Genomic DNA, 20,023 nt, shown 5'->3' with positions numbered 1-20,023 from the left:
AAGTGTGGATTTATGGCATGTCAACAGGTTTACTACAATATCTTTATAAATAACTTTCAATTTCAATTTTACTCAATTGTATATATAATATTTAGAAGATTCTTTCTGTAAAATTGCCGTGGTGTTTGGTTATAGGCGGCCATGTTGATTTTAGTCCTGAAAACAGCAAAAATGTGAACTATGATACCTGTCAACTATGTTACAAAAAGTCCCACAATTATATATTGACCTAATAAATAAACAATCTACAAATCCCAAAACTACAGACTTTATTACCAAAACACAGTAACTCAACATTCAAAACTAAGTTATAAACATAGTCAGATTTTTAGACTTCATTTCCTATTAGGAAAGAGTCCGATGATATTGCACAACCACAGCAGCAGACAATTTTTAGGTTTTTGTAATAAATAATGTATTCTAATGTATGAAAGCATAATATGCTCGACCACTGTTATGTAACCTCTTCTGCATAAACTGTGCTTACCTCCGTTGTGTTTCATTTACATTTATTCTTCATGTCTTGTTGGAAATTAGTTTCTCTTAACAATGTTGTTGACTTTACTGTTGCGTTTAGACAACTGAAAAAAACATTTATTAAGTCAAACCTACACAGCAGTCTCATCACCAACAACCTCAGTCCATTATCCACCAACATAAAGCCTGTTGCAGAAGCCTCAGCGTTTTATTTGACCCTGACCTCAGTTTCGCTCCCCAAATCTAAAAAGTTATCCAACTTTGCTTCTTCCAAATAGGAAAAATCTCCAAGATAAAGTCGATGCTCACATACCCAGACCTGGAAATACTTGTCCATACACTCATCTTCTCTCGTATTGATTATTGTAACTCTCTCCTTTCTGGCATTCCTGTAAAGCTCCTCTGTCGCCTCCAACTTGTCCAAAACGCAGCAGCTCGGCTTCTTATTGGTTTTGATTGACGACATCACATCACACTTATCTTGGCTTCCCTCCCTGTTGGTTTTAGAATTGATTTTAAGATTTTACTGATCACTTTTAAAGCTTTTGTGATCTGTTGACCCCTTATGAGCCTGCTCGCAACCTTAGATCCTCAGGGGATCCCTTTTGGTCGTTCCAAAGTCCAGGCTTACATCTAAAGGTGACCAATCTTTCTCCATCAGGATCTCAACTTTGGAACAACCTGCCTGAAGAGATAAGGTCTGCAGAGTCAGTAACTTCTTTTAAATCACTTCTGAAAACCCACTTTTATAGACTTGCTTTTATGTGAGGTTTACTTTTAGTTTTAATTACTTTTTGTGTTTTATTTTTGCATTATTTCCTGTTTATTTTAGATTTTTTCTCTTGTTTTATTTGACTTTTAGCTGCCTGCTCCTTTGGTGTGATGTTGTCTCCATTTCTTTAATTCTCTGTTTTTTTACTTTTAATTTTAACCCTCAATCTTGTTCTTTAATTTTCAAACTGCCTAGTTCCCTTGTTTGAGTTGCGTGCTAATCTAGCAAATTATTCATTTAATTTATTGACATTTTTACTATTTGTTTTTATTTTACTGCTCTGACTTGTCTCCCATAGCTTGTTTGATTGTCTCTGTGTTACATGCTTTAACTCTCAAAGCACTTTGTAAAGGCTGTTCTTTAGGGTGCTATATAAATAAAGATATTATTAGAAGTTCAAAGAGGAAAGCACACTATACAGGTTTTTCTTTTTTACACCCAAAAGGTAAAAATTTTATTATCAATATTATTAATAAACACAAATATACTGTACATTATAAATTCAAAGAACAGGGGAAAAAATCATTAAGAACAGTGGAAGAGTCAAAAACTTCAACGCTGCATACAAGTGATTTTTTGTTCAATGTGCATTTCTGAACTATACTATGAAAAGCTAAGTCTCCAAAACTGCACGGAAAGAAAGCTAGCAGTTGTATAAAGAAAAAAATCTACATTTTTGGCCTGTAACATTCTTGATATTTCTTCATTTCCTACATCAACACCATGTAAATGACTTATTTACATGTAGCCTTTACAGCTATTGATAACAATAACGCATAATTCACCTTATAGGTTTTTAGCCTTTTCTGAAGAGCGGCTCACGGTACACACTTTGCTTCAAAATATTAGTGAAACAGATCCAGTAAAGTCACTTCAACATGTACTGGAGATGTGAAAAATAACAACATATTTACAGAAATGATAAAAAGCTAAAAAACAAACAAACAAACAAACAAACAAAAAAAACAACAACTAATCCCAGTAGATCTTTTCATATATGTGGATTTAATGTATTTACTTACTGGCCCAGAGTGCTGTTTCCTCTGTACTTCATGATTATTGTTTTATGGCTTTAATTACATTATCAACATCACAAGACTAAACTGTTGCTACAAAATAAATAGAGCTTGAAGAGGACGAACATCCCAACTAAAACCACATGACTGAGTAATGTAACAGCAGGCTTTTAGGGTAATACTCCCCTCTGCTGGTTTGTTAGTGTACTGAAAATATTAGGTAGGGTTCTAAAATCTGTTCAGTAGTCACAATAAAGATTCATAGTTTTCTTAAAGGAACATCTGAAAGACAAAACTATTATAGGAATCCTTTGGCTTTCCTCCTGTAAACTTTGGGAGAATTATTCCAAATTTCTGAATCTTCCAATCTCACATTTCATAAATCCTTCCATGAGCTTTTCACCTATGAAAAGGTAATAAAAAACAAAAAAAGCTGGTACATTATTCCTGTTAATATTTAAAAATGGCTGTCTTTGTATGTTTACCAGTAGCCAGACAACGAGGCTAGTGAGTTGTGCTTTGTTCTCTGAAACAGAGGTCACAGTGCAGGCGGAGGGTTCAGATGACGACGCTGGTGCCACTGCGAGAACTCTTGTCCTGAGAGAGACACACTAACTTTAGATCACTAGCAATCAGCGGAGCTCAGACTTTAAAAAAACAAAACAATATGACTGTGTGTTGGAGAATCTGTGAGTTTTTCATGATCTAAGTGCATCACCAATGATGTGTGTCTAAACCCACTAAAGCAGCGATTTTCTTACAGAGTAGCGTTCATTCCTCCGTGCTCCCAGTTTCTGTCCAGGCTCGTACTCGGTGTAGCTGGGAGGTTTGTCCACCCAGCCTCCACCTCCACCTCCACCTCCACCTCCACCTCCTCTCCTTCCTCCTCCTCCTCTCCTGCTGCTGGCCTCATCATCCGAGCTCCAGGATCCTCTCCTCGAGTAGTTTCCCCTGGACCTGCTGTCGAACACGTCATCCCTGGAGCGGGATCGAGGGCGATCAGCGCCTCCTCTCGACCTGCTGCGACCCCGGCCGTCCAGTGACTCTTCGCTGTAGCTCCGGGGGAGACCTCTGGATCTGGGAGGTGAGGGGTACCGTCTCCCCCCCGATCCTCCTCGCTCGTCATGGCGGCCGAACCCGCTGCGGCTGCTCTCGCTGGAGCTTGGCGGGCGAGTCTTGGGTGCAGGAGGTGGAATTCTGCCCAGCTGCTGCTCTCTTATTGGTGGCAGCGTGATGATGCGACGCTCCGCCGGGCCGTCGTCGAGGGCAGAGAGCATGCTGGGAGGGCCGGGGGAGAATGGGACGTTGACGGGGACGTGCTGGACAGGAGGTGGTATCTGCTGCATGTGAGGGGGCGGAGGTGGCTGGGACTGAAGAAGAGGAGAAAGACAGTAAATTAATGTAAAAGGTATCATGAAGCACTAATTTAAAAAATGTGGGAGCATCTATACTAGTGTGTGGACTAGATTTTCCCAGGTGATGACATATCAGTGACATTCACAAACACAAGAGCTGTGCACCAGTTCCACACTACTAGTACAGTATATGGGTCAATGTATAATTGCAAGACTTTATAACATAGTCGACATTTTTGCGGTTTTCAGGCCTAAAATTAACATGGTAGCCTTTAACCGAACACCACATGGCATTTTTACAGAAAGATTCTTCTAAATATTATATATACACAATTGAGTACAATTGAAATTTATTTATAAAGATATTGTAGTAAACCTGTTGACTACTTTATATTAAATAAGTCAGAAAGCCTTGGAGTCTGGCCAGTCTTTTCTTCAGGAGGAAATGACATCATGTGGAGCAGGTCATGTGATCTGGAATTAACACACTTCCTTGACAGGTGTTTTTTTAATGGGTAACTTACTTGAAAGTGATTTCTCAGACACAGACACAATTTATTATTTTCCAAATAAAATTTGATATATTGCCAAAAAAGAAACATCTGTCATGATTATCTCAACTTAATAAAAAGAACACAATCAAAACTGCTTTTGAATCAGCTCATTTTATTATTGTTTTGCTAATTAGAAGGCAGTTGTTATTAAACTGTGACGGTTATTTAGTTGACATTTTAGTGATATCCAGTCATTTTTTATTAATAGGCGATTGTTTCCATAATAACTAATTATGGAATTTGTAAAGACACGATCATAATGAACATAAAAAAACACTATTTTTTTTTTACTTTTAAGAAAAATGTATGCAAAATATATCCCATGGACTTCCCTCAATTATATATTAACCCGTATAGTGTTTTGGCAGGTGTAACACAAGAAGTGCTGCTCTCTAGGAAATGATCCAGCTGCCACCAGATGTCATCGCACTCCACCACTGTGGCAAATTTCAGGCTTAGAAAAGAAAATATGCTCCTCTAAATACTTTCTTCCAATGTTTTATAGCTACCTGAGCTGAAACAAAGACCATCCCATGCTATTATCATATATTACTGAAATAAAACGTGAACCTTCATGCCTCTGGATCTCGGTGGTTTACCTCCTCGGCTAAACAGTGTTCTTGGGAAAACCTGTCATCAATTAGTTTGACTGTTTTTTGTTTATTTTTTATTTCATAAAATAACCCAGTTGTGCATTATAAATGAGCCGGTATACTGACAGATGGTCAACATTGTAAAACTGACAACACACACAGCTGTCATTGGTTAACTGTGAAGATGTGAGAGATGATTCAGATTAAATCGGGTCTCTCAAGCTGTTTTTTTGGATTCTTCACCCAAATATTTCTTTCACTCTCCACATGAACAACCTGAGTATGACACTATGAATGCCTGTTTGCTGTTCACTCTGCTTTCAAGCGTGGCTGTGCGGAACAAATACTGTCTAAACACTGTTGATTTTTGCCATCATCTGACTAAATGTCTCAAACTAGTTCTGACTGAGTATAAACTAACTCTGACTATATCATGACTCCTACCAGTCACCAAAACTCTAGCTTTATTGGCTGCCTTATAAAGGTTTAACACTAAAAAAAGTTAATAATATATTGTTTTCTTAGTTTGTATGTAAAAAATAATTGGAATTCACTGGATTCTGTTATTTAGCTTAGCTTGTTTTTGTCCAATTACACAATTTAGCTCTCCAAATGGATGCTAAGATACAACAACAAAGTAAACAGGAATGGTAGCAGAGAGGGTTTACATGTAAGCAGCTTCAAATTACAGCATAACAAGGTGCTCTTCTGTTTACATGAAAACATGTGACTACATACCTGTAGCAGAGGGCTGTTCATGTCCATCCCCCTCACCTGGTTCTCCAGGTAATCAAGCATCGGATTGGTGTTGGCAGGGGTGTGGTTCCCATGGACACTGGGAGGGGGCATGCTGTAAGCTGAAGACTGAGGAGGAGGGAGGGGCATTGGCTTCAGAGGGATGCTCTTCCCTGAAACAGATCCTGAGATAAAAACATTCAAAATTAAAGGTGGGTTATACAGATTTAGAGACATTTATGGATCCTATGAACACAGGACACACAGCGTGATCATCAGCAGACTTGCTACGTGTTTTTGTGTTTTACCTGCGTAGAGCAGCGGGTTCATCTGGGAGGAGGCGTGGCTCATCGGTCCGTAAACCGGCTGTCCTCCCATCCAGGGAGCCATGGCCCTCTGAGCCTCCTTCATCATACGATGCTGCATCACCGCTGAAAGATCAGGACAAACCACGCGTTCATATTAAATCAACATATGAAGGTATCTTAAAGTATACAGGCTCTTTATCTGCTCTGTGTAAAGGAAGCATCAGCTAAACTTTAAAATGCGACTTAAGACAAACTGAGGCCTGCACACTGCCAGTACTGACAGAACAAATGATGACTCACTGCAGGCATGTGAGCTATGTTTGGAGACATGACGAATGGCACTTATTCTTCACATGACCTGAGGCCTGTACTACGAAGCCAGTTTAACACAGTCACACTTTCTTTGTGTAAGTCAGCTCAGCAGAAACTAAAACCGCAGTCAGAGATAACAGGTATCACAAAGGTGGTTATCAACTTTCTTTCTCAGTTCAGGATTTCTGCATAAAACCCTGAATTTTGAATCTTCTTCCACACAAAATGAAACAATCATGTGCAGCTGCTTCAGTTAGCAAGTTATTATAATCGAGAACAACAAGAAATATAAAAAAAATTTGGACGTTAAAAAGCACCTTTACTGACATGAATGCTGGTAGAAAACTGTGTGAAAATATTTATTTTACTGATCAGTGCAGCTATTTCTGACAGCTGCACATCAGAGCTGTTAAACTTTAAACCTCATACATTCAAATGTGATATGTATTGAAGTGCATTTAGCTCTGACACTGTTCAATAATGCAGGATATCTCTTTAATTTTTGGCCAAATCAAAGTAAAATTACTGTTACTGATTCAACATTCTACTTCTTTTCTCATCTGTGCTCCATCAGCTGCAGCACCAGCATGGAAACGAACTTGGCAGTAAATCAGGACCAAACATAAAAACATATTTATGTGATTTCTGCATCACCAACTAAACACATGTTGGGTTTCCATGGCAACGTGATGCATACAGTGGGTGATACTGTAACTGTACGGTTTCGTTCGGTGGTTTTAGTAACATACAGCTCAACAGGTTTGCAGATAAAACATATTTCCTCAGCTGAGACTCTCTATCGCTTATAGAGAATCATCAGGAAATGATTTCTTTAAAGGAAGACGCTTGTGTAACTGTCCAAAAGACAGTAATTTTGGAATTTCTAGGTTCAAGTTGGTTGTTGTTTTTTGTCATCATGTCATAAATGTTTGAGTTCATTTGGTTAATTACAACTAATGAAAAATGCAACAAAGAGGATGTTAAGAAAGGTAAATATACACCTTTAAAAAGTGATGTTTGGCTTAACATCTATCACTGTTTTACAATGTTCATTTGATGCAATATGACTGTGGTTTAGTTCAGGGTCACATATGTGGGATTGTGGGTCAGATGTAATACGACTGCAGAGGGAAGACGACAACATTACCAGAGAGGAAAGACATTGCCTAAAAAACCAAACTATTCTGCACGGTCAGAGAGGCACACACGGTAACTGTGACTTATGAGATTTATTTTGTTTCATATTTGTTGCCATTTTTTGTTGAAGTGCGTTGTAAGGACGGTTTAATACAGTGTTGTCGCAAGCCAGCATGTGGGATCCGTCTAACGACAGATAACTAGCTTGAAAGACTTTTTGGAATCCGTCTTATTAGAGATATTTTTGTGAAACTTTGTTTATTTCTAAAATGTTTGTATGTTGTTTATTTTCACAGTTTTCACAGTGTCGGCTGACCGAAGAGCAATTAAATGTTAAAAGGCGTCTATATGATGCACGGCCTTCTGTAAATCAGACCGGAGTAGTTAAAGCTTGTTACAGCTGATTTAAATCTGAAACTCTGAACAAAACCTGCTCCGGACCAGGTTAGCTCTGTAGCATCGGTTACCATGTTGATCTAGCAGGTTAAACCAGAACCACTTCTGTGATACTGAAAACTCTGACTTTACGCTCAACGTATGTCACTAATCTCGCTTCATAGTACAGCACCTTATTGTTTGTCTTCAGTATTTCTGACATCACAGGCTGTGAATGCGATGCTTTACATTTGGCTGTTGGAGCATCCATAAAGCACCAGTCTGACCCACCATCCTTGTGTTTTTTGTTTTTGTTTTTTTTTACCTTTCTCAGGACAGCAGCACTGCTGTGGGCAGCAGGGACAGCGAACGTAGCAGCAGCATTTCTGAGGGCAACACTGGCAGCAGCAGATACAGAAGAGCATGAGGAGGAGGAGGGCGCCGATGATGATGAACAACACTGTCAGCCAATCTGAGAGACAACAGAGAGAGAGATGGTCAGTGTGCTGTGATCTGAGAAGAAGGCATGTTCTCCAGAGGTATTTCTGTATGTTCTGGTGTTAAATATACCCTCCTGATTTTGTTAATAGAAACCTATACTGGGGTCAATATATACCTGAGGGACATGTTGATTTTAGGCTTGAAAACAGCAAAAATTTAAACTATGATACAAAAAGTCCCACAATTATATATTGATCCATTGCCACACATATCGAGGTTTAATAACATTAACAGCAGAAGTTGCAGTTTCATCATAACATTACATAACAGATTATCTTCCTGTTTCTTACGGTAGACGATGAGTTTGACTTCTTTGTCCGAGTCTCCAGTCGTGTCTCCAGGAGCATCAACAGCACAGAAGTAAACTCCGTTGTCCCACCACATCACCTCATTGATCACCAAGTCTGCCCCTGTACAAATATTCACACAGGTACTTTCATTTAACCAGTATCCAAGCTACCTTTTCAGTAAAACTGTAAACAACTGATATGTTTTCTTGTACTGAGCTACACATTAGAAGCACAAATCCACACTTGGACTGATGTTTGTGCTGCAGCCTGTAATGTTGCTGATCTTCACACCCACCATTCACATACACGTGTAATCTAAGAACTTTAAATAACATGACTGAAAATTACTTTCATTAGGAATACATTTCTGGATTTGCTCGGTTAGTCCATAATGACAACAATTTAAATTCAAAACACAAAAACATACTCCCATAAAGGGCCTACAAAACCACAAAACTTTGATAACTGAGAGACCACATCTGGACATATTATGGCATTTAAGAAACACTTTCTTCTGTTATTCGACTAATTAATCAATCAGCTGGTCATTTCAGTTCTACTATCAATGCATAAACAAAATAATAAAGGACATAAATTAAGTTTGAGTTCTGGACTCCTTAGAGAAACATTGCATTTAGTCCCATCTTAGCGTGAACTCACTGTTTTGGATGGTGATTTTGCGCTCTCTGTATTCTGCTCCCAGTATCGGCTCGTTGCTTCCTCTCTTCTGGACTACAGTTCGAACTGTCCGCTGACGGTCTGGACAGTCATTCGATGGGTCTTGTCCTAACTGCAGTGCAGACTGGTACGCTGGAAAACCAGGGGAAACCTTTTTATTAAAGCGGGAATTGACAGTTGTATTCTTCTGCTGACTGTTTTGGGTTGTGAGAACGAGGGACTGTGATTGAAGTAATTTCCAAACTTTGTTCTATACCTCACAGAGTCTGATATGTTGGATGTTTGGTGTCAGCTTTATACTATCAGTGTTGGTCTATCAGTAAGTCCAAGACTTTACTCTCCAGACTGATATATCTGAACAAGTATTGGATGGACTGACAGGAAAATTCATGCAAACACTCAACATCACAGGAGGATTTACTCTACTGACTCAGAGTATTAATTTTTACTTTGTCTAATACTTTTTTAAATGAAATACCTGCGGGTTTAGCATCATTCCCATTCCTAAACGTTAACATGTGACCGTACAAACTAAGATGTGTCTACCTTCAGCCTTAAAGAGTTGCTAGCATGACTTCATACTCTTCATCTTGTTATAGGCACATCTTCTTGTCAAAAAACCCAAGCAAAACTCTTGTGAAACTGAATTTCACCATCCACAAAATTCATACAGAGCCCATATATTACACACCTAAAAAGTGCAGTCAAATGCAGTGTGTTATACTTGTTACTATGCTAAAAAAAGAAGAGACTAGTTTGAGAATTAAGAAAAAAACAAATATGGAGGGTAAAATCCAATGATAAAGTTATAAATATGTGTAAAATTCACATTTGTCACAATTTAAGGGAAACTATAGGCCAAAATGACATTAGTACATAGAGGTCAGAATTCATCCTGGTGACGTGAGAGAAATGGCTTTTTTTGGTCTTATTGTGTTTGATTTATGACTTTAGGCTAGAATAGTGTTTTGACTACACAAATTTTCTTCTTTGTTCACAGATTCCTCCTTTATAGTCATCAGCCAAATCTTTTCAATTGGGAAGACAACAGTCAGAACTGCAAACAAAGTACCCCATCTCAGTTTTAGTAACTTAGCTCTTTAGGCTTTTAGTTGGAACTTTTTCATTCTAGCAAAAGCCTTCACATATCTAACAGAATGTCTTTTATTTTAGCATTTTCCTGTTCATGTCGACAGTGCAGCTTAGAAAAAATTCCAAAAGTAGTTGTGGCTTTCCACCACAAACTCAGAACAACATTTTTCTCTCCCAGCTGGGTGACTTTCCTCTTACCGGTGGAGTAGTACTCCAGGACCGGGTCCTTGCAGAAGGACTTGAACCTCCAGGTGACGAGAACATCCTGGAGGTTTGCGGAGGTGGAGAAGTCGCAGCGGAGGATCACTGAGGCGAACAGAGCCGTGCTGCGCTCCTGCTGAGGAACAGTCACCTGAATACACAGCAACACTGTGGACAGACAAAAGAGACATTTACATACAGTCAGCACGGCAATTTCAATACAGCTTTAGAGATTAGAGTGATTTTGTTCATTTTGTCGTCTTATTCTATGTGATTGGCCTTTCTTTTTTTCAACTAGTTAGTAAAAATGAATCACAAGTCAGATGATAGGTGAGTTTTTACCTTGACATGTCTGCAGTCTTTCTGAGAACGTGAATCTGAACTTTTGATTTACTTGTACCTAAGTACTTTAATTTTACACAAATGTATTCGTCCAGTTCACTACGTTTCAGGAGTTAAATCTCATTTTCTACTCAACTACATATTTTTTAAATCTAAATGTAGTTTTTTTATCTGCTGTGTAAAATTTTCATTGTCAGAGTAGCTACAGTTGTCAAATACATGTAGTTGAGTAGAAAGCGACATTTAACTACTGAAATGTAATGAACTGGAAGTTTGTAAAGTGAAAGTACTCCTGTACAAGTACATCAAAAGTTGAGATTAGCATTTCTTTTTTCCCACAAATTAGTAAAGGTGAGTTTTTATTTTGACTGCTGTCTACAGTCTTCCTCAGAAGTGAATCACACATCAGATGATGCTTATGAAGATTTTAAAAACTACACTGATGAAGATTAAACCAGTTTCTTCAAACCTATTTGGCTTCTGACACCTTACAAAAAACAACGTATAGTCAGAGACAATTTCAGATTTCTAGCTCCGTCTCTAAACCTCTCACATAGTTTCATGTCAAGAAATGTACAGATGGACCAAAATCATAGCAAGGATACAATATTTATGAAAAAGTCGGTACATATTTATCTGATGTCCATTTATATATAAAAGTGTATACAAAGTAGATTTAAAAAGCACCACCTACAGCAGCTACAACACACTGATGCTTCACTACAAATATTGATGTTATATAGAATAATATCCTCCTGAGAACCAAGGGGGGGGGAAAGTATCTTTCTATTTAACTTTTTTTAATGACTTCCTGTCTTTTTTTTGGAGCAAAAACAACAATTTACAGTTTACAATTTTAGAACAACCCCCCCCCCCAAAAAAAATAAATAAATAAATAAAATAACAAAAAAAACCCAGAAAAAACAAATATGCTGACAACAAAACAAGCATGCCAATCCATTTTCTAATCTTCTAAACTTTAAGAAGCTAAATTAAACTGAACATGAGCATAAATTAAACTCAACAGTCAGGAGGCCTGTGTTTTGCTGCAGTCTCCGTTTTGTCTCAGCATGAAAACAAAGTTCCCCTCATCCCACCCAATCATTTGAAACATCACTGGAAAGGCCAGGATGTCTTCTATTGAGCACATCAGGAACCAGTAGGGTAGCTCAGATGAGTCAGAAGATATATAAACAAATGTCTAGTACAGAGGATGTAAATGGGTCCCAGGACGATATCAGCCACTACTTTTACTTTAATACTTCAATTGAATTTGGCGGCTAACACTTGTGTATTTACATGAAAGCACGCTTTCTCATGCATAGCAAAGTATTTCACATCACTGTACCGGCATTTTACGTACATAAATAATCTGAATACTTCTTCCATCACTGTACACTGCAGTTTGTGTATTTAGTTGTCATTTTTGTGTCAGAAAAGATGCTGACAATTCAGAGAAACGTGCTCCATTTACTGCCAAATGTCCAGTGTGGCAGGAATGCAACAGTGTGTGTGTGTGTGTGTGTGTGTGTGTGTGTGTGTGTGTGTGTGTGTGCTTCTGCTAACCAAGGTTTTCATTCAAAGTGGCAGAACCAGAAAAACAGGTGACACAAACAAAGACACAGGAAATAGCTTACTGTGAAACTACCAGCCAAACACTGAAACGGTAGAATGAAACCTGTGGTTCATCTAAACATGGACAGGTCACACTGACCATTTAAATCAGACTGGAAAAATAATAAATACACCTTAAATATACCACTGGACCAAATTCAACCTGTAAGTACAGGTAAACTCACCATATTACATTTTAACGCTATGCATCCCAATTTGGAGGCAACAATTAGGCTCTAAAATAAGAGATGCTCTTTTGTTTCAGATAAACAGAGTCATGTGATCGATACCTCCACTTCCACGAGACTTTTCAAAACACATTCAGCTCACAAACAAGTTAAATGGATTTGTTTTAAAGAGACACGACGCCAGTATGTAAAGAAATGGAAATTACCTTTTAGAAGCGACGACAGGAGAACTAGTGCTGCTGTTAGACTCCGCATGATGAGCAAAGACTGCAAAAGCACTCCGGAAAAACAGGAGGCAAAAGTTAAAAAATAATTCAAATAAGAGAAAAAAAACCCTCAAATGATTAGTCTATGTTTTATCCAGAACCCGAGAGAAACCATTCATTGGTCCACGCCTTGCTTCGGCTGAAGAGTCGCTTATCTGCTGCCTGATGTGAGACAGGCTCATCCGAGGCCACGCCCCGAAACAGGTGAGCTCATCCGGAGGGTGACGTAGACAGGTGGGCAGAAACCCCACACAGCAGCACACACCAGGACTGGAGCTCAGACAGACAGAAATAAATGGTAAACATGTTATTCTCACTGGGATTGTGATTTTTCTTGGGTTAAATTCAAATTTTAATACATCGTGATGTTTTTATAAACTTCCACATGTTGGTGAAACTGGACCTTTATATGGAGCCAAAACAGAAACAGAGTTTTTTTTTAGGAAAACAGCTTTAGGAGCAAAATTTACACTTGTTTTGTTCACTGGGATTATATTCTTCATTGCTATCTTTATTAGTGTGGGGGTGAAAAAGCATCAGCAGCATGTGTCAGTAGGTGGCAGTAAATTCCCAATGATCAGTATTTCACTTGAGCACAATCACACAAGGTAAATCTGCATTTAACTTTACATCCAAAATCATCAGTCATTTTAAAAATGCAGATCCAACAAGATAAATATTGAAAATATATATAAAAAAACAGCATTTTACCATAGATATTTATTAAAACTTTATCTTTGTTCACAGAATAATCCTGTCCCAGCTGACTTGGGGTGAAGGCAGGGGACACCTGGACAGGTCAACAATCTATCACAGGACTACATATAGAGACAAACAATCACACTCACATTCACACCTAGAGTTACCAATTAACATCAGCATGTTTTTAGACTGTGGGAGGAAGCCGGAGAACCCATTGAGAAAACCCACGATGCACAGGGAGAACATGCAAACTCCATGCAGAAAGATCCCAGGAAGGCCGGGACGCAAACCGGGGATCTTCTAGCTGCAAGGTGAAAGAGTGCTAACCACCAAACCACTGTGCAGCCCAGCTTCAGATTTATTAACATACAACCCAGTAGAACACCAGATTTAACCTATATCTCTACACTGTTTAACAGGATTTAACTTGGACACAAGCTGTGAACATTATTTGCATTGGAAACAGTAGACTTCATTCATGCATTTTCAAAGAGCTGAAATCTCACATGTATCTAAAAATTGACAAATGTGGATTTTAAAAATGATATATTGATTATCCCAAAGCTCTACTGCAAATGTAGAACTGTCCTCCTGACGTTTCATTGAGATGACTTAATAAAAAAGATGAGCTGACGTTGCACAAACAAACACAATAAAATAAGGATAACACAATAAAATCCAGGACTTATTTCCACTGTGGTCCTGGATGTGAATACAGTCGTGATTATAGCATCAAACCTGTCTGTATGGATTTCTTTAAATCTGCTCCATCACTGCTGTTTTACATACAAACTCATACATTTAGCAAAGTCTGAAACTGTGACATTAATTAAACAAAAGCTATGTCTGGCATGCTCAGCTATATAGCTTTAAAAAATCCATTTAAATCTTCAAACTTCAAATTAATATCAAGTTCTGAAGTACAAAAATATTTTAAGACCAAGTTGCTGCTAAATCTTGGGGAAAAAAATACAAATTTAGATTTTTTGATTTTAATTCACTGGGAAATAACACTGACACATAACATGGCATTAATTTAGCTGATTAGTTTTCACACATTTGCTTACAGTAAACTAAAAACTAAAAGGCATTCTTTGAAAACAGTGCAAATGTGGGTTAGTGCAGATTTGATTGGTTGCCACTGCATTATTCACCAACTCCCTCATCAGTGCAGCTTCCCCTTTTTTTGCAGTTTGTACACAAAGTTTTTGGCCTTTTTGAAACTGTTGAGAATTTTGTGTTTCTTTAACTTTCATGTTGATATCACTTCACACAAGGTTAAGGTGCTATTTAATTTTTTCCTTGTGAAAACTTGTAGAATTATATGGTTTACTCCCAAAATATGCCATCACAAAACACACTGTGTAGACAAAGAACTGAACCTGAGTACAATATTTCCTGTATTCATAAACCTTCTGTTCCTGCTGCAGTGCTCTGCATGTTTCTTGTGGGTGTGTGTTGTTTTGTCTCTCCTAGGCTCCTCAGGTAACACCCATCCTCCACCACTTCCTTCTGTTCAGTCACTGAGCTTATTCAGTGCAGGTAACTTGTCAAACTAAAATAAATGTACTCGAAAAGCCTCAGAGCAAACTGGAAGTCAGCAGCAGTCTCCTGCCAGCCAGGACGGTCCTGCTTCAATTTCCTTTGGCTGACAATGAGTCTGACTTCTTTGTCGTTGTCTCCAGTGGTGTCTCCAGCAGCATCAACGGAGCAGAAGTACGTCCCACCGTCTGTCCACATCACATCAGGGATCAGCAGGTCTGCCTCTGTACAAACACACAGATATTTAGTATCTAATGCCCTGCAAGATTCACCACTGTGCTTAAGATGTTGTGACTTTTATTTTAAGGTGTTCTGGTCCACTTTGTCTTTCTTCAGAGCAACATCAGCAGCTCATTTTGTTTATTTTTTTAACCCTTTATTTTGCCAGGTAAGATCAGTTGAGAACATTTTCTCATTTGTAATGATGACCTGGCAAAAGGCCCCAGCAGGAAGAAAGACAACAAATAAACAATATATATACAAAAAAGTACACACACGTGTTTAAACACAGATTAAAAACAATCTAAATAAATGCCAGCAGTTCAGTGAACCTACCAGTTTATAAAGGTCACAGTGGTGGGTGGAGAAAGGTGCACCAGCAGCAAGATGGATGGCTGAGTGATGCAGGACATCAAGCCTGTTTAGGGCCACTTAGGGGCCATTATATAGATGACATCACCATAGTCGAACATGGGGAGGATGGTCGTCTTCATAAGAGTGTTTTTGGCAGAGTATGTAAATGAGGCCTTGTTACGGTAAAGGAACCCCAGTCTAGATTTGACTTTAGTCTGTAGAATATTATTGTGAGGAGTGAAGGAGAGTGAAGAGTCCAGCCAGAGACCAAGGTACTTGTGGGAGTTGATGAACTCTGCACAGGTGATGTTTGAGGGGCTGGAAACACTGTTTGTCTGGATGCTCACTTCACTTCATCAGTCATCTTGCAAAAATACACCGTGTACAAATGAATCCCGCTGCAGAACCTCCTCTCCATCAGGACCATCAGTTGTTGATGTCCTCCCTCGGGTCTCCGGTTTCTAGACTAGCGGCGCTAGCGCTGAGCTACAGGGAACATCTGGACACCTCAGAGCAGTGAGGGACGTCTACGTGGATCACGTGACCAACCGAGGGTAGAGGGTAGTATTATTATTACTTTTTAAAATTTATTATTTTGGACCTCAAAGACTTTTACACACACACTTACAAATAAAAAACAAAATTAAATAGAATTAAAAAAACAACTAGGGGCTGCACAGTGGTGTAGTGGTTAGCACTTTCACCTTGCAGCTAGAAGATCCCTGGTTCGCGTCCCGGCTTTCCCGGGATCTTTCTGCATGGAGTTTGCATGTTCTCCCTGTGCATGCGTGGGTTTTCTCCGGGTACTCCGGCTTCCTCCCACAGTCCAAAAATATGCTGAGGTTAATTGATTATTCTAAATTGCCCGTAGGTGTGAATGTGAGAGTGATTGTTTGTCTTTGTATGTGGCCCTGTGACAGACTGGTGACCTGTCTAGGGTGTCCCCTGCCTTCACCTGAGTCAGCTGGGATAGACTCAGCAGTGTATAGATAATGGATGGATGGATAAAAAAACAACTTTGACAAAAGGGCACTTTGGGCATCAAGAGGCAAAGGGGCAGGTGCTTCAGCCCCTCCCAGCATGTGCCTGCATTCTACATATATCTTTGCTGTAATACTTTTTAACTACTTTGAAAACATCCCCACACTGTAATTAGCTGGGAATGTTTGACTCATTTTAAAATGCAACTTGTCAGATGTTCCGAGAACGAGCCATACATTATGTTTTAGCTACAAATCTACAGTGAGACAGTACATGAGTGTCATCAGAGCAATACAATTACTAGGTGACTGGATGTTTTAAAAGTGGGTTTATTTGCAACTCTCATATCGGTGCTGTAAATATGTAGACAGCAGCAGATTCACTCAGCTTCAATATCCAAACGTTCCAACATTTGTTTATTCCATACAAAAAAAACAAGTTTTACAGGAGATCATGTGCCAGAGTGTTTCTCTAAGCTAAAGAGATGCAGGTTGCAGCTTTATATTTTCAGCTTTCATGTCTGTCTTTTCATCTAAGAAGTGGGATACTTCCTGACAACAGATTTTATACTAAGATCAACACAGTTTTTTTTTCTCTAGCTGTAATGTTGTAGCACAGTACAAATGGAAGTAGCTGCTTAAACTCACTATTTTGGATGGTGATGCTGCACCCATGGAACTCTGCTCCCAATGACATCATGTAGAGCAGGTCATGTGATCTGGAATTAACACACTTCCTTGAGAGGTGTTTTTATAATGGGTAACTTAGATGAAAGTGATTTCTCAGACACAGATACAATTTGTTATTTTCCATATAAAATTTTATATATTGCCAAAAAAGAAATATCTGTCATGATTATCTCAACTTAATAAAAAGAACACAATCAAAACTATTTTTGAATAAACTCATTTTATTATTGTTTAGCTAATTAGAAGGTAGTTGTTATTAAATTTGGATGGTTATTTAGTTGACATCTTAGTGATATCCAGTCATTTTTTATTAATAAGTGATTGTTTCCATAATAACTAATTATGGAATTTGTAAAGACACGATCATAATGAACATAAAAAAACACTTTTTTTCTTTTTTTTTTTTTTACTTTTAAGAAAAATGTATGCAAAATATATCCCATGGACTTCAAAAGTCCCTTAATTATATATTGACCTGGACAATTTTTGAGTCAGTTCGGATCGTTTTTGTGTCTCTGGGATAATTTTCAAGTCATTTAGGACAAATTTCATATTTCATGTTTTCCGTAATTATGGATAATTTTCAAGTAAATCTGAACGGGTCAATATTTAATTGCGGGATCTTTTGTAACATAGTTGTTATCATAGTTAACATTTTTTTTTGCCATTTTCTATTATTAAATTATTGTTTCAATTATAAACAATTACGGAATTTGTAAAGAAACGATCACAATAAAAATAAAAAAACATTCGTTTTTTTTTTCATTTTTAATAAAAATGTATGCAAAATATATCCCTTAGACTTCATAAGTCCCTCAATTATATATTGACTTCTCAGACACAAAAGATGTGTAGCTCTAAATTAGAACCACTAGATGTCAGCCTCAGCTGCTTTTCACTGTCTGAGCTGAAGCTTCATCAATGTGAGGTTTCTGTTTTCAGTCTAAGTTCCTCTAAGCTGCTAGAGACACTTTTCAAACACGTCTTCCTTCATAAACGTCTGGATTCATCTGCATATGAATGGGACCATTGTGCTTTTGCTTGTTGTGCTGAAGTGATTTCCGAACCCTTCAAAGATTGTTTTCTCCATGAGAACACCCACTCTGCACCTGCAGCCCCCTCAGACTGGTTTTCCTGGAACCGTCAGCCAACATCCACTCTGTGTTTCCTTCATTCTTGGCTGAATCTTTTTGCTTCTGCTGAGGCTTTAAAGCACAAACACATGTTCATTTGGGAATGACTGCACCATTGTTATGCATTGTATTTTCATTTTTTTATACAGTAAAAATGTGAAGTTGTAAATACTTAAGACTGGAAACTTGTCAGCATTCAACTTTCCTACTTCATTTTCCTGTTCCACGTCATTTAAATCCATCTATTCTGCGGCTACTGTGTTTTGAGCCATATTAATTTTTCGGAAAGTCATTTCAAACTTAAATCCATGTGCTATCGAGTATATTTTTATATTGCACAGGCTTATTTATCAGAATTATGATTCAAGAAATGGTTGCACTGATATAAAAAGTGGTGGAAAGTAACAACAGTACATTTAATTACATGTTTTACATGAATAATTTCACATTATGTTAGTTTATATTTAGACTTCTTAACATTTAAAAGGCAAACATTGTGCTTTTTACTACACAAGAAGCTGCTTGCGGCACAGATTGAGATTATTAACACAACACGTAATCAACTCACACCAGCAGCAGCTTTTCCCATGAAAAAGTGATACTTTAATTCTGCATTATGAACATTTACATTTCATATTCAAGTACCTTTTGACTTATCTTCACCTAAGTAAACTGTTGAATGCATGTTTTTATAAACTGCAATAGAGTATTTCTCCATTGTGGCTGTTTTGACACTAACAGTAACAAACATATGGACTTACTTCTCAGAAGTTGAATACTGTTCTAAGAACTGTGTGTGTTTGGTTGGATCAGATTTAATCAACAGAAACCTAAAAGTTCATCAGTTGTCATCAGATTCCCAAAGTCTGACAGATGTACGCACATATTTGGCATTCTTCCATGTGAGTCCCGTCTGTGTTAAACCAGAAAGAAGAGGCCATAAAAAACAAACACACACTGATACAGTAACGTAATATTTCCCTGCTGATGCTTCTGTAAAGATGAGAGTTGCTCAACAACATTCCTGACATATTCTCAGGCTGTGAGTGGTCTCCGTCTTAACCGATCCCTCCCATCGCAAACATTCAAACAGAAACTCATAAGATCCAAAAGACTTCTTTCCTCCTCATAAATGAAATATAAATAATTCTTCTTGCCTTATTTAATTCAGTTCTCCCTGTTGGAGTCACAGAAGCAAATGGTGGTGATAAGAATGTAAAAGTACTCAATTAAAATCTGTATCAAACAGGAGGAGGCATGTATTAGCAATGGAAACTATTTTAAGTATTTATAAATGTCTATAATGCAGGTTTCAGAAGTTGTATTCTTTGTGGGTGAATGTTTAAAGAGCATTTAATCATTCAGGAGCTAATTTTGATTAATTGTTAGGCAGTGTAATGTATAAAAATCAACATTTTATAAGCTCGTCATTAGGGATGTCCGATATTACCGGCCCGATAGTGGCATAAAAATGTAATATTGGTCAATATCGTTATCGGGTTTTTTACCTATCATGAAACCGATAAAGTAATGCATTGTAAAGCCTTGTTGCATTTGAGAATGCATCCAACAGGGCATCGCAATAAAATTAGGCATG

At 38.0% G+C, this 20,023-nt stretch overlaps 1 protein-coding gene across 1 annotated transcript; it reads right to left on the bottom strand.

Moving 5' to 3' along the window:
- Nucleotides 1-1,671: 1,671 nt before the first annotated feature.
- ildr1a (immunoglobulin-like domain containing receptor 1a) lies at nt 1,672-12,974 on the bottom strand. The gene is made up of 9 exons (XM_023267011.3): nt 12,747-12,974; nt 10,394-10,564; nt 9,086-9,235; nt 8,426-8,545; nt 7,960-8,106; nt 5,811-5,933; nt 5,506-5,687; nt 3,027-3,635; nt 1,672-2,862 (listed from the first exon to the last, which is right to left on the bottom strand). The coding sequence occupies exons 1-9, from the start codon at nt 12,793-12,795 to the stop codon at nt 2,824-2,826; spliced, it is 1,590 nt and encodes a 529-aa protein (XP_023122779.2). The 5' UTR covers nt 12,796-12,974; the 3' UTR covers nt 1,672-2,823.
- Nucleotides 12,975-20,023: the final 7,049 nt, after the last annotated feature.

Source organism: Amphiprion ocellaris, chromosome 1 (genome assembly GCF_022539595.1).
Source record: "Amphiprion ocellaris isolate individual 3 ecotype Okinawa chromosome 1, ASM2253959v1, whole genome shotgun sequence".
Lineage (NCBI taxonomy): Eukaryota > Metazoa > Chordata > Actinopteri > Pomacentridae > Amphiprion > Amphiprion ocellaris.
Note: the sequence above shows the minus strand (reverse complement) of the source record. Positions and strands in the feature narration are given on the sequence as shown.